Raw genomic sequence first — 15428 nt, forward strand, 5'->3', positions numbered from 1 at the left:
CACAATATAGCAGGATTCAAAAGAAAAGAAAAAAAAGAAGGGGGTCCCAGGACAAAGCTTCGGGAGTGATACAGCTCAAAGGGACGTACAGACGTTAGTGTACAGCAGGGGTCAGGAACCTTTTTGACTAAGAGAGCCATGAAAGCAAAATATTTGGAAATTTATTTCAGTGAGAGCCATATAATTTATTTTAAAATTGAATTCAACTAAATGTCAGTATAAAACGCCTCCAAACGTTTTATTTTATTGCTGGATCCGGCGTTTAAAGGTGGCATATGGGGTGGGGGTGGGTGGCGTCGGGCGGGTATGGTGTGGGTTTCCCGCTTACCTTCCCGGCGGTGTCGGGCTGAGGGTACTGTGCGGGGCTGCCTGGGTGTGTGGGGGTGCAACTCCCAAGATGGCGTCCGGTCTGTGGTTTGCTGCGTCTCAGCTCTGTCTCCGGGAGCAGCGCAGCGTCTGTCAGTCTGGTGTGAGGAGGCAAGAGCGGGTAGGAGTATTCTGTGTCCCCCGGTTCTCCTCTGCGGCGTCAGGTCCCGGTGCAAGGCTGGCGGGGTTAGTGGGGCCGCAGCCTCCAAGATGGCGCCCGGCGTTTGGTCGGTCACAAATTTAGGCCGCGGCTTCAGGGTATGAGCTAGGCCGCAACCTGCAGAGGCCTCCGAGCGGCCTCCTGGCTCCACAGCACACAGCTCAGGTTAGTGGGGTGTAAGGGCAGGGTAGTTTGGAGTGGGGGTGCCTCCAGAATTCGTTGTTATAGCCGTTAAGGGGGGATCAGCAGCAGGAGCTCAGCAAATACACGTCCTGCTGCTTCCCCAGTCAGGTCACGCCCCTCGAGAATATTTTGTTTTATCTGCGAGCCATATGCAATCATCAAAAGAGCCACACCTGGCTCGCGAGCCATTGGTTCCCGACCCCTGGTGTACAGGAACTCCGGCACGGCACATACATGGAGATAGCGGTACAGTCCATTCCTGCCGATTCCCCCGAGCCGCTTGGCTGATGATCCACGTGTTTCGGATATACCCGGATATCCTTTTTCATGACCGCTGCGCTCTGCTCTGGGTTTTTATTTCAGGTTAAGTATTTTCCGGTCATGTGACATCTGTTAGCCAATAGTGGCACCTACAGCCCGGCTCATTATAAAAGCTCCTTTCACGGCAATACACTTTTCCTGATGTCCCTGCCATTTCTTTAAACCCTCTAAAAAATATGATTTCTCAAAATCAAATGGGCTTCCGTCTCCTCCTTTGAGCTGAATTTTTTTCCCCGCGAGCCGGGTTTTAAGGTTTGGGAATAGAAATAAAGAAGAATTCCGGATGAGGGAGCTGGTGCATTGTCATGGGGAAAAAACCTAACCTATGAATCAATCTGAAATTTCGTATGGCGTTGTTTGAAAGATGGTAATACATGATAGGAATACCAACTTTCCTCAGCAATGCCACCTGTCTTCAAACACAGGTACTTATTTACACACACATATACATATATATATATATATATATATATATATATATATATATATATATATATATATATATATATATATATATATATATATATATATATATATATACACATACATACATACACACACACACACAGCGAATCATTTTTTAAACACTGGGGCCCATAGTTAATGTAACCAATGACAAAACTCAGGAGAACCGGTATGTCTTTGCTGCATTAATGCGGCCAACTGAAGGGGCTTTTCTTATTGCACAGTGTTCACCCTACATCCAATAACTACATTATTCCATACTCAGCCTCAAACATTGACCCTCTAACTAATTGTTAATAATTCCTGACTTATCAGGATATTGGCTTCACTACAAGTGTTCACCCGTGGTGATTTATACGGGAGGCATTTACAGTTGTATTCAAAATTATTCAACCCCCACTGAAATTGAATGTTTTGGCCAGTTTGACATTGATTTTGATCATTCAGTCATCTTGCTTACATTTACATGAAAGAGGCACTTGTAGGTCAGAGAAATATAAACTTAAGTTTATAATGAAATAACCACAAATGTCTTTTCTGTGCTCACATCATTATTAGTTTTTATTCAACCCCCAAGTGACATTCAATCTTAGTACTTAGTACAACATCCTTTTACAGTTATAACAGCTTTTAAACGTGAAGCATAGCTTGACACAAGTGTCTTGCAGTGATCTACGGGTATCTTCGTCCATTCTTCATGGGCAAAAGCCTCCAGTTCAGTCAAATTCTTAGGCTTGCGCACTGCAACTGCTTTCTTTAAGTCCCACCAGAGGTTCTCAATCGGATTTAAGTCTGGTGACTGCGATGGCCACTCCAAAATGTTCCAGCCTTTCCTCTGCAACCATGCTCTAGTGGACTTGGAGGTATGCTTGGGATCATTGTCCTGTTGAAAGGTCCAACGTCTCCCAAGCCTCAGGTGTGTGACGGACTGCATCACATTTTCATCCAATATCTCCTGGTACTGAAGAGAATTCATGGTACCTTGTACACGCTGAAGCTTCCCTGTACCTGCAGAAGCAAAACAGCCCCAAAGCATAATTGACCCTCCGCCATGCTTCACAGTAGGCAAGGTGTTCTTTTCGTCATATGCCTTGTTCTTCCTCCTCCAAACATAGCGTTGATCCATGGGCCCAAACAGTTCTAATTTTGTTTCATCAGTCCACAGAACACTATCCCACAACTTTTGTGGTTTGCCCACATGACTTTTGGCATACTGCAGTCGACTCTTCTTATTCTTGGGAGACAGCAAGGGAGTGCGCCTGGGGGTTCTGGCATGGAGACCTTCATTACGCAGTGTGCGCCTTATTGTCTGAGCTGAAACTTCTATACCCACATCTGACAAATCTTTTTTCAGTTCCTCAGCAGTCACACGGGGACTTTTATCCACTCTACGCTTCAGGTAGCGCACAGCAGTCGAAGTCAGGATCTTCTTTCTTCCACGACCAGGTAGCATTTCAATAGTGCCCTTTGCCTTGAATTTGCGAATGATGCTTCCTATGGTGTCTCTTGGTATGTTTAACTTCTTTGCAATCTTCTTATAGCCATTGCCCTTCCTGTGAAGACAAATCACCTCTTCTCTTGTCTTCCTGGACCATTATCTTGACTTCACCATGTTGTAACCACACCAGTAAATGTCTAGAAGGAGCTGAGTATCACAGTCATTTTAAAGCTGCCTAATTGGTGCTTATTATGCTTGATTGGTGCTCGGTGACATCCACAGGTGTTTTCAATACCTGATTGAAAACACCAGAATTAACCTCTCTTCTTCAGAGTGGTAGTCTTTAACCCCTTCATGACAGAGCCAGTTTTTGCCTTCCTGACAGAGCCCTTTTTTTCAAATCTGGCATGTATCACTTAAGTGGGGATAACTTTTTTTTGCTTTTACTTATCCCAGTGATTTTGAGATTGTTTTCTCGTGACACATTGTACTTCAAGTTAGTGGTAAATTTTCGTCGATACAGTCTGTGTTTTTTTGTGAAAAATACCAAAATGTCGTAAAAAAATGGAAAATTTTGCGATTTGCAAAATGTTAAATTTTCTGCTTGTGAGACAAATAATCTTACCACTCAAAATAGTGAATAACTAACATAGACCATATGTCTACTTTATGTTGCCATCATTATTTCAACCTCATTTTCATTTTTTTGGACACTAGGAGGCTTAAAATATGAATAGCAAATTCTCAAATTTTCAAGAAAATTTCAAACTCTGATTTTTTTAGGGACCAGGTCAGTTATGATGTGACTTTGAGTGACTTGTATGTGAGACACCCCCATAAATGATGCCATTTCAAAAACTGCACCCCTCACAGTATTCAAAACAGCATTTTGGAAGTTTGTTAACCCTTTAGGTGTTTCACAGGAATTAAAAGAAAGTGTAGGTGAAATTTCAAAATTTCATTTTTTTTGCAGATTTGCAATTTTAATACATTTTTCTAAGGAACACAGTAGATTTTACTAGAGAAATGTGACTAAAAATTGATTCCCCCAATTCTTTGGTTTTCATAAATATCCTATATGTGGCCCTAGTGTGCACGGTGACCAAACCACAGGCTTCATAATAGAAGGAGCACCTACTTGATTTTGGAGCCTCCTTTTTATGAGATTATTTTTTAGGCACAATGTAGGTTTCTAGGCACCATAAGATGCTAAAAGTTAGGTACCCCCCCACAAGTGACCCCATTTTGCAAACTACACCCTTCAGGGAATTCATCTAGGGGTATAGTGTACATTTCAAACCCCCAGGGGTTTCACCAATTGTGGTACAACTGGGCAGTGAAAATGAAAAAAAATTAATTTTTCATTTTCACAGCTCAGTTGTATCAAAATTGGTGAAACCCCGGGGGGTTTGAAATGTACACTATACCCCTTGATGAATTCCCTGAAGGGTGTAGTTTGCAAAATGGGGTCACTTGTGGGGGGGTTCCACTGTATGGGTGTTTCGAGGGTCATTCAACCAGAATCTGTGCTGCAAAATCCAAAAATCACTCCTTCCCTTCTGAGTCCTGCCATGCACCCAACTGGTATTTTTTGGTCACACATGAGGCATTGCCGTACTCGGGAGAAATTGGGGCACAGATTTTGGGGTGCTTTGTCTCCTTCATTCCTTGTGAAAATGAAAAATTTTGAGCCAGATCTGCATTTTTGTGTAAAAAAATGTAATTTTTTACAGAAAAATGCAGTTCTGGCTCAAAATTTTTTATTTTCACAATTAATGAAGGAGACAAAGCACCCCAAAATCTGTGCCCCAATTTCTCCCGAGTACGGCAATGCCTCACGTGTGACCAAAAAATACCAGTTGGGTGCATGGCAGGACTCAGAAGGGAAGGAGTGATTTTTGGTGGTGGAATGAATGGTGGGTGCTATGTCGCATTAGCAAGACCCCCGAAGCACCAATACAGTGGAACCCCCCCACAAGTGACCCCATTTTAGTCACCAGCTTTGGGAGGGGGGCTGGCGCTGCGGCTGGCGGGGGGGTGGGAGGGGTGCTGGTGCTGCGGCAGCCGGGTGGGTGGGAGGGAGGGGGGCTGCCGGGTGGGAGGGGGGGGGGGGCTGGCGATCGGTGCGGTATATACACACACACACACACACACACACATACATATATATGTGTGTATATATATATATATATATATATATATATATATATATATATATATATATATATATATATATATATATAGTTTTTCAGTGCATATATTTATTTTTTTTACTTTTTCTGCAGCTTGATGCTGCTGCTGCTGCTGCGGGGGGGAGGGGGGAGGAGGTCAGCGCTGCGTGCGCTTCAGACGCTCCGGGGGAGCCGGGGGAGCTGCTGCTGCTGCCGGGTGAGTGCCCGGCGGGTTGGAGGGGGGGCTGCACATCGGAGGTGATCGGTGCTGTACTTGACAGCACCGATCACCACCGATCCCTGTGTTACCGAGCGGCTTAGCCGCCGGTAACACAGGAAACGCTGTGAATGGCTGTTCAGATTTGAACAGCCAATCACAGCGATCGCCGACCGGGGGGGGCACCCCTGCCCCCCCTGGGCGGCGAGGGGGGATGTCTGCTGTCAGGGACAGCAGACATCACCTAACTGTCACTGCGTCTCTAGACGCAGTGACAGTTAGAAGTCATGACGTATATATACGTCATGTGTCGGGAAGTACTTCCCGACCATGACGTATATATACGTCAAATGTCGTGAAGGGGTTAAGGGGTTGAATAATAGTGGCAATGAAGAAACCACAAAATAAACATTTACTACTTTGTTATATAAACAATTGATGTCATTTTAGTTGCATTTGGTTCTTTAAAACGTCCTTGTAGGATTTCATTCTGAATACAATTCCAAATGTACACTATAGTCCCTAAACCCCTTTACAGCATTGGGGGTTGAATAATTTTGAATACAACTGTATACCACAGGGTGTCAGGACAAGTCCCACTGAGATTGTGAACATCACGGCCATAGGACTAACATTTAATAGAACATTGCATGCATTTTTATAGGAGTCCGAGTACAGTTGAACCCCTACAAAAGCTTAACACATACAGCCAGCAGGTGGCGCACTGGTCAGCATCTGACTCACCTTATCACTGCCAGGTGACGTCTCATCGTCCTCATCCGTTACCATCACCTGTAATCTCCACTCCTCTTCTGTCTCCTGCCGGTCTCTATTCTCCTGCCCCCTCAATATGTCCACCAACAACCCTGAATCCTAATGGACAGAGAAAAGCATTCTGGGACATTTCATAGAAAAAGGTTATTCCGTATTGCACATTCCCTTGCCATGGACATAGTGACGCTTCTAACTCAGTAGCCTCTGGTTCAGCCTGTACAGACTCTATATAAGATCTAAGACCCTTATATAATGTACTGAGCGGTGACCCGTCTCTATGCCGTCCTCCCCTCCCACTGTCGCACTTCACGTTACTTATATTTATTGGGTTCTGTTACCGGAGATTCTTCAGAGGCAGATTTCTTCCTCTTTTTTGACGGAATCGGTTCTTCCTGTAACCCGATCTGAAAGACACAGTCCACAGCCTTCTCCTGGCTTGGCTCTTCCTTCTGAAGAGAGAGGAGATACGTCAGCTCTAGAGCACCACCTGGCATTAGCATTTCAGTGTAAAAGATAATGGATGAACAGTCTTCTCATCATAAAAGTGCACTACAATAAGGGCACCAGCGCTGCGGTGCTCTGTGAGCCCTCTGATGTCTACAACAATAAAAGGAGGTCACGGGATAACACTTTGGAGTGTAATACAGCTGAAAGGAACGCACAGGTGCTAGCGTACAGGAACTCCAGTGCTGCGGACACACGGAGAGAAGATCTTACAAGCAGTGTACAGACCGTTCCTGACTATTCTCCCAGGCCGCTTGGCTGATGAGCAACACTTTTTTGCATATACCCAGATGTCCTCTCTCAAAACTGGATTTTTTACTGGACTATTTTAATGCACTTTTAGAAAAATTATTCTAAGTTCTAGATGAACCTTTGAAAGGAATCCCAGCTGCTTACAGAGCACGTGGTACAGAATCTTCTCTTTCTCCGCATTAGTCTATTCGTCACACCGCGGCCCAGTGTCACACCAACCTATCCACACACATTCAGCCAGCAGGTGGCAGCCTGGCAAGTGCCCGACTCACCTCATCTCTGTTTCTGTCAGACGACGGCTCACAGTCCTCCTCCGTTACCATCTCCTGTAATCTACTCTGCTCTTCTTCTTTCGTCTGTTCACACTCCTTCGGCTTTTGCTGTATCTCCACCGTATTTAAGCCCTGAGAGAGGAAGAAAAGGATTCTGGGACACTCCACTTGGGGCACTTACTGAGGACATTAATTGGGAGAATATTTAGGTTACCTCAAGCGGTACGGTGCTACATGTCCGACCCAGCTTTCTGCAGACTTACTGACCTCTAGCTGCGTCTCCATCACAAGCTTTGTTTTGCGAGAAGCCTCGTCAGTCTCAAAGGCTAGAAGACTTTTCTCCACCTGCTCCCGCAGGTGATCACCATACAACCTGTTTGGGGTTTCTAAATATAAGAAAACACATTGGTCATTAATTCCATCCATGGTCCTTTCAGGAAGAGGTTATTAGTCAAGGTCTGAGCCTACAAGAACCTAAAAACTAGACTAGGTCCACAGGGGGGGTATGTTTATATGTTAAACCATCCTTAGAAACATACATAAGGGAGGACATATACAAGAGCACGATGGAGTCGGTAGAATCGGTGTGGGTAGAAATCACAGATAATATTAAAAGGGGTTAAAAAAATTACAGTAGCAATAGGTTATAAACCACCCAACATAAATACGGAGGAGGAAAAAGACCTCTTGCTACAGGTGGGAAAAGCGGCCAGCTTAGGGGCCATTATTATTATGGGTGACTTTACCTACCCAGAAATAAATTGGAAAGATAGGTCAAGTAGTACCGCTAAGGAAAATGTTTTATTGGATGCCCTAAATGACCACTATTTGTATAAATTTATTGAAAGTCCAACCAGAAATAACAATATCCTGGATCTCTTTATAAGCAACAACGGGACATAACCATAAGGGAGACATTGGGGACCAGTGATCACATTTTATTTAGATTTTAACAAAGATAATTATATTGGTGCAACTAGGTCCTTACATTTCAGAAACGCAAACTTTGGTAAGATTGAGGATTCCTTAAAGTATATAAACCGGAAGGAATTATTTAGAGGTATGGATACTACTATAGGTGGCAAACTTAAAAAAAAAAATACTGCTGGAGGGCACTGAAATTTATTCCTACGGTAAATAAAAGAACAAATGTCAAAAGGAAACCGATGTGGCTTAACAGCAAAATCAAATGTGAAATAGCTAAAAAAAGGAGGCATTCAAAACGTTTAAACAAGATGGGACACCAAAATCATTTGCCGCATATAAAGAATGTAATAAGAAAAACTCAGTCAAGATGGCTAAATTAGAGACTGAATGTAAAATAGCCGCAGATAGCAAATCTAATCCAAAAAAAATTATACAGTTATATAAACGGGAAACGGTTAAGGAAGGAAAATATTGGGCCACTAAACAATAATAAGGGTACCCTGGTAATACAAGGAAAAGAGAAAACCATATTATTCAATGATTTTTTTGCTTCCGTATTTACAAGGGAAAATCTTCCGAAGATCTCCCACAAATTAAATGCTCGGCTCTTGATTGCTCCCAAACTGTATGTTTGAATTAGGAAATAGTCAAAAATAGATTACAAAACCTAAATAGTAAAAAATCTCCTGGCCCGGATAAATACACCCATGGATACTAAAATAATTGAGTTCTGTTATAGCACTACCGTTATACCTGATATTCAAGAAATCAATAAACTCGGAGATGGTACCAAGGGACTGGGGCATAGCTAACATAGTACCAATATGGAAGAAAGGTAGCAAAACTAGCCCTGAAAATTATAGACCGGTCAGCCTTACATCCATTGTGGGGAAAATATTAGAAGGAATAATAAGAGATAGTATACAAAATTTCTTAGAACAGGAGAAAGTGCTAAATAAGGCTCAGTATGGGTTTGGCAAAAATACATCATGTCAGACTAATTTAATTAGCCTCTATGAGGAAGTCAGTAGGGAGCTTGACTTAGGGAAATCTGTTGATGTAATACTGCTTGATTTCGCTAAAGCTTTTGACACTTTGCCTCATAAAAGGTTATTAATGAAACTGGGTAATTTAGGGTTAGGAGATAAAATTTGTAATTGTAATCAGGAACAATTGGTGGTAAATGGCATACATTCCAGCTGGGGTAAGGTCCAAATTGGAGTCCCACAAGGTTCAATATTGGGACCCACCTTGTTTAATACATTTGTTAATGATATTGGAAGTGACATAGTGAGTAAAACTGCAATATTTGCGAACAACACAAAATTGAGTAAGGAAATTGACTCAGGAGAGGATGTGGAAACACTACAAAGTGACTTAATTAAACTGGAAAGGTGGAAAAAAGGGATTTGTGTACTTACTGTTAAATCCTTTTCTCCGATTCCACAGGTGGCACTGGAGATCTACAGTGGGAAATAGAGGGCGACCACTAGGAGCTTGGGCACTATAATAATTATAACACTGTGGCTAGCTCCTCCCCTCTACTTCCCCCTGCCTGGCAGTCTAAAGAATTGTGCCCAGAGGAGGCTGGAAGATGCAACATACTTCCGAGAGGAGGGTAACCATCACACATAAAACATGCACTCTAGAAACTGTAGGACAGAAGAAAATAGAAATTACTTTCAAACAGAGTCAACCAAACAACTGAAGTGACCAGGGGTTTTCACTAACAACCTGAATTACCCTGTAATAACTGTCCTGTATATCTGAACTGAAGGAAGAGCAGCGCCGGGAGGGTGTCCAGTGCCACCTGTGGAATCGGAGAAAAGGATTTAACAGTAAGTACACAAATCCCTTTTTCTCCTTCATCCACTAGGTGGCACTGGAGATCTACAGTGCTCCCATTACTCCCATTACGGGCGGGACGGCGCTGAGATCCTTCCAACACTGCACGGCCAAACTGTGAAGCTTGGGCCGCAAAAGTATCAAATCGATAAAATTTGATAAAGGTTCTTTGTCCGGACCAAGTGGCGGCCCTACACAATTGAAGAACCGAGACCCCTCGGGCAGCCGCCCACGAAGGACCTACTGAGCGTGTGGAGTGTGCCGTAATAGGCGAAGGAGGCACTTGTGATGCCGTCACATTTGGCCAGATGGCGAATCCATCTGGCCAAAGCCTGTTTGGAGGCAGGCCAACCTCTTTTTGAGATGTCATAAAGTACAAATAGAGAATCGGTCTTTCTCACAGAAGCTGTTCTGGAAATGTAGATTCTGAGGGCCCGTACCACGTCCAGGTAGTTAGAATCACTGGAATCCTCTGTAAACGCAGGAACCACAATGGGCTGGTTTATGTGGAAAGAGGACACCACTTTTGGTAGGAAGGACGCCTTTGTCCTTAGCTCTGCTCTGTCTTCGTGAAAAATAAGGAATGGTGGGCGACATGATAATGCGCTCAAATCTGAAACCCGCCTAGCTGAGGCTAAGGCCAGCAGAAGAACTGTCTTCCATGTTAGGTATTTTAGCTCCACTACTTCTAAAAGGTTCAAACAGTGGAGACTGTAGAAAAGAGAGGACTAGATCAAGATCCCATGGTGATGTGGGTGTCCGGAAGGGAGGTTGAATTCTCAACACTCCCTGAAAGAAAGTTTGCACCTGTGGCAGCAGGGCTAATTTTCTCTGGAAATAAATGGAAAGAGCAGAGACTTGGACTTTCAGGGATCCCAGGCGTAAACCTGCAGTAAGGCCCGCATGGAGGAAGAGTAGAAGACGCGCCAATTTGAAAAAATCTTGGTGATACGCTACGACTCTCACACCATGAAATGTACGCCCTCCATATGCGATGGTAATGAATGGAGGTGACTTCCTTCCTAGCTCGTAACATAGTAGGAATCACTGCTGAAGGAATCCCAGCTCTTCTTAGGATTGTCCTCTCAGTAGCCAGGCCGTCAAATGAAGCCGCTGTAAGTCCGGATGGACAAAGGGACCTTGTGACAGCAGGTCGTGCTGCAGCGGTAGAGGCCATGGTTCGTCTACTAGTAGAGCTGTGAGCGTGGTGTACCACGACCTGCGAGGCCAGTCCGGTGCTATTAGAAGCACTGTGACTGATTCTCTGCGAATGCGTTGCAGAATTCGTGGTAACATTGGAAATGGCGGGAAGATGTAAACAAACTGGTAACGCCAGGGCATCGTCAGCGCATCTATCCCTTCCGCTGCTGGATCCCGCGTCCGTGCACAATATCTCGGAAGTTGATGGTTGTTGCGGGAGGCCATCAGGTCTATCGGAGGGCATCCCCACCGATGTATGAGTCTCTGGAAGACCTGTTGATGAAGCTTCCATTCTCCCTGGTGAATGTCGTGTCGACTGAGATAGTCGGCTTCCCAGTTCTCTACTCCCGGCATGAATACCGCTGAGATTGCTTGGAGGTGATCCTGCGCCCAGAGTAATATTCGGCTGACCTCCTTCATTGCGGCGTGACTGCGTGTTCCTCCCTGTTTGTTTACATATGCTACTGCTGTAGCATTGTCGGATTGTACTCTGACTGCTTTGCTCCGAAGAAGATCTGAGGCTTCCAACAGAGCATTGTATATTGCTCTGAGTTCCAGAATGTTTATCGGGAGTAAGGCTTCCAGTGGAGACCACAGACCCTGGAATTGATGTTCGAGCACGACTGCTCCCCAACCGCGGAGACTGGCATCTGTGGTGAGAACCGTCCAGTCCCATATTCCGAATCGCTTCCCCTGAAGAAGATTTCGGGAGGTGAGCCACCACGTCAATGAGAGGCGCGCCCGAGGAGATAGAGTGATTCTCCGATGGAGTGTGAGATGAGAACCTGACCACTGACGGAGTAGGCAGAGCTGGAATGGTCTTGAACGGAACCGACCGTACTGGACCGCTTCGAATGTTGCTACAATTTTTCCCAACAGGCGGATGCACAGAAACACTGTGACTTGTCTGTGTTGTAGCACTAACCGAACCAAGAGTTGAAGAGAAGTAATCTTGTCCTCTGGTAAGTAGATCTTCCGTTGTACCATATCCAGTATCATTCCTAGGAACAGTAACCTCTGTGAGGGTTGGAGTTGAGATTTTATTGTAAAGATTCCATTCTGAACTTTACCACTCTCGGGTAGGGGTTGAGATGTTTTAGGTTCAGAATGGGTCGTGTGGAGCCGTCCGGCTTCGGTACGAGGAAAAGGGTAGAATAAAAGCCCTGTGTTCTTTGTTACAAGGGAACCGGGATAATTACTCCCATCCGACAGAGCTTTTGAACTACCTGCAAAAGGGCTGCACCTCTGTCGAGAGAAGCTGCCAAACCGGTTGTGAAAAAGCGGTTTGGAGGCTTCTTTTGAAAATCTATTTTGCATCCGTAGGTCACAGATTCTGTGACCCAAGCATCCTGACTGGAGAGACACCAGACCTGATGATAGAGGCGCAGCCGCGCCCCCACCCTGGTGTCCCCTAAGTGGGGCTGAGGTGTGTCATGAAGAGGGTTTTGGGGCCGGTTTGGCGTCCTGGTGTGCTGTATAAGCGACACCTCTTCCCCGACCTCTGTATCCTCTGCCACCAGAAAGGTCAACTCTCGCACGCCCCCGGAATCTTGCCGTAGGGCGAAAGGATCGAAAGGACGGTCCCTGAAAGGGCCTCCTAGGAGGAGGAGGAGCTGCAGAAGGTAAGAAAGATGATTTCCCCCCCGAGGCCTGGGAAATCATCTTGTCCAGCTCCGGCCCAAACAAACACTCCCCCTGAAAGGGCAGAGCCTCCACTGCTCTTTTGGATTCCGCATCTGCCTGCCATTGGCGTAGCCAGAGGGCTCTGCGAGCCGAAATGGACAGAGCGGAGATGCGGGATGCCAATATACACACATCTGAAGAAGCCTCTACAAGGTAAGCAGCGGCTTCTTTTATGTGGTCCGCTAAAGCCACTAACTCACCTGCCGCTGGATCGTTACCGAGATTCTCATAAATCTGGGTTGCCCAGGCCTCCATCGCTTTGTTCACCCAGCATCCCACTTGTGCAGGACGTTGTACCAAACCCGCAGCCGTGTAGATGTTCTTAAGGGTGGCTTCAAGCTTCTTGTCAGAAGTCTCCTTCAACGAGGATGTTCCCGGGATAGGCAGGACTGTTTTCTTAGAGAGACGGGAGACCGATGGGTCCACTGAGGGTGGAGTCTCGCATAATTTTCTACTGTCTGCAGGAAAAGGGTATGCAGTTAAGAATTTGTTGGAGGCCTGAAAACGTCTATCTGGATGAAGCCATGCATCCTTCAAATATTGGTCTAATTCCTCAGACACTGGGAAGGCAGCCGCCTGTCTGCAACGCTTACCAAATATTTGAGGGCGATCTGGAAGAGCAGCCTCGTCGTCTACTTTTAAGGTAGACTTAACCTTAGCAATAAGGTCTTCTAATCCATGTGAAGCCGGCTCAGGGGCTGGTTGTACTTGTAACATATCAATAGGGTCGGTGTCAGGACACTGTCCCTCCTCCAGAGGAGGCGTGTCATCATCCGACCCATATGCATCCAATCTATCCGTGAGCAGACGGCTCGCATTAGACAAAATGGGCGGAGCTATAGGATCCGCATCCCTAGGGATAAGGGCCCTGGTTAATGATTCCACCGCCGACGTTAATTCGGCCTGTTGAGACCTAGCAGTCTCTCTATCTCTATGAGAAGCTGACAATTCAGCAGATAAATGTGAAATCACTTGTGTTAATTGAGAAGCCCAAACAGGGACCTCTTGCTGGGGTGTTACTGGAGTGTCTGTGCATTCTGCACACAGTACAGCTCCCTCCACCTGTGGGGTGAATTTTGCCTGATATCTTCTACAAGTCAGCTTCTTTGAAGAACCCCCAGCCATCACACACACTACAGTTAAAGTAAATCAGTTAGAAAAAAGCAAGTGCAAGTGGAGAGAGAGAGAGCACAAGTCAGCACTTCCCTCAGCGTTAAAACGCTGCAGGGCTCTGACTTTAATTTGAGCACAGCCTTTGCTCTCTAGCAAAGACCTCTATCACCCCACTGTGTTACTCACAGACCCAGGGATGAACAGAGGTCAGCGGTGGTTGATGAGACCTCCCTGAGGCAGGACGCGGCAGGAGAGAGCTCCGGAGCTGTATTAATGGCGCCGGCAGTGAGGAGGAACGCAGGGGGTCCTGGGAACTCGTCCCGCGCGTTAGGCTCCGCCCACCATCTATGGTGCGCTTTTTAGAAAAAGACGCGCTACAAACACCGCCCGTAAACCCAACTCCCCTGCTAGCGGGGAGCCAGGATATACTTACCCTGCCTGCTGGCCGGCGGCGGTGAGGCTGTGCGGACTGAGGCGCGGCCGCACGCAGCGGCGTCCAGTCACTCTGGGACAGCGGTCCCAGGAGCCGGGGACCCCGCGCAGACCGCAAGCAGTGGCGCAGGGGTCCCCCCCGGCAGCTCCCGCGAAGCAGACAGGCAGTCAGCAGAAGCTGCCTGTCTGTCCTCATATGTAAAAAAAAAAATCAATAAAATAATAAAATTTCTATTTGCCCTTAGAGGGCAAAACGTTGCACCCAGCTCCCCGGGCACATTCTAAGACTGCCAGGCAGGGGGAAGTAGAGGGGAGGAGCTAGCCACAGTGTTATAATTATTATAGTGCCCAAGCTCCTAGTGGTTGCCCTCTATTCCCCTCTGTAGATCTCCAGTGCCACCTAGTGGATGAAGGAGAAATGCAGTTTAACGTTGATAAATGTAAATGAATTCATTATGGGAACAAAAATGAACAAGCTACTCATAGGCTAAATGGAGTTATTATATGGAATTCTGCTGTACAGAAGGACTTGGGGGTCATCATAGATGATTATTTGGGTAATAGTGTGCACTGCTCAAGTGCAATAGCAAAAGCAAACCGGACACTGGCATGCATTAAAAACAGAGAGTGGATTCAAGGGATGCAAATATGATAGTAGCTCTTTACAAGGCATTGGTGAGACCACACTTGGAATATTGTGTTCAGTTTTGGCCCCGCACCTTATGAAAGGACATAAATGAATTGGAACAGGTACAGAGAAGGGCGACTAAGCTAGTGACAGGTCTTGAATCACTAGAATACAAAGATAGGTTAACCAGGCTGAATATGTCATCACTGGAGAAACGGAGGCTGAGAGGTTGATATGATTGGTATGTTCAAATACAGGATTGGGGATCGTATGGAACTGGGAGAGGATTGGTCACTAACAGGCCTATACTTAGGACACGCGGGCATGTACTGAGGCGCGGGGAAAGGAAATACTGTACTGAATTAAGAAGATATTCTTCTCCATTAGAGCAGTAACATTCTGGAACTCATTGCCGGTGGGATGATTACAGCAACTACTGTTCATGAATTTACATCCAAACTGGATACATTTCTGGCC

At 45.7% G+C, this 15428-nt stretch overlaps 1 protein-coding gene across 1 annotated transcript in view; it reads right to left on the reverse strand.

Annotated features, from left to right (window-relative positions):
• Positions 1-15428, reverse strand: part of LOC146060726 (uncharacterized) — a 147283-nt gene that overhangs the window by 60416 nt on the left and 71439 nt on the right. The window contains 4 exon segments of the mRNA XM_083174327.1: positions 6066-6194; positions 6434-6544; positions 7124-7255; positions 7391-7509. Coding sequence (XP_083030453.1) covers positions 6066-6194; positions 6434-6544; positions 7124-7255; positions 7391-7509 — 491 coding nt within the window.

The sequence above is a fragment of the Crinia signifera genome, chromosome 1, assembly GCF_055691185.1.
Source record: "Crinia signifera chromosome 1, ASM5569118v1, whole genome shotgun sequence".
In the NCBI taxonomy this organism is placed as follows: domain Eukaryota; kingdom Metazoa; phylum Chordata; class Amphibia; order Anura; family Myobatrachidae; genus Crinia; species Crinia signifera.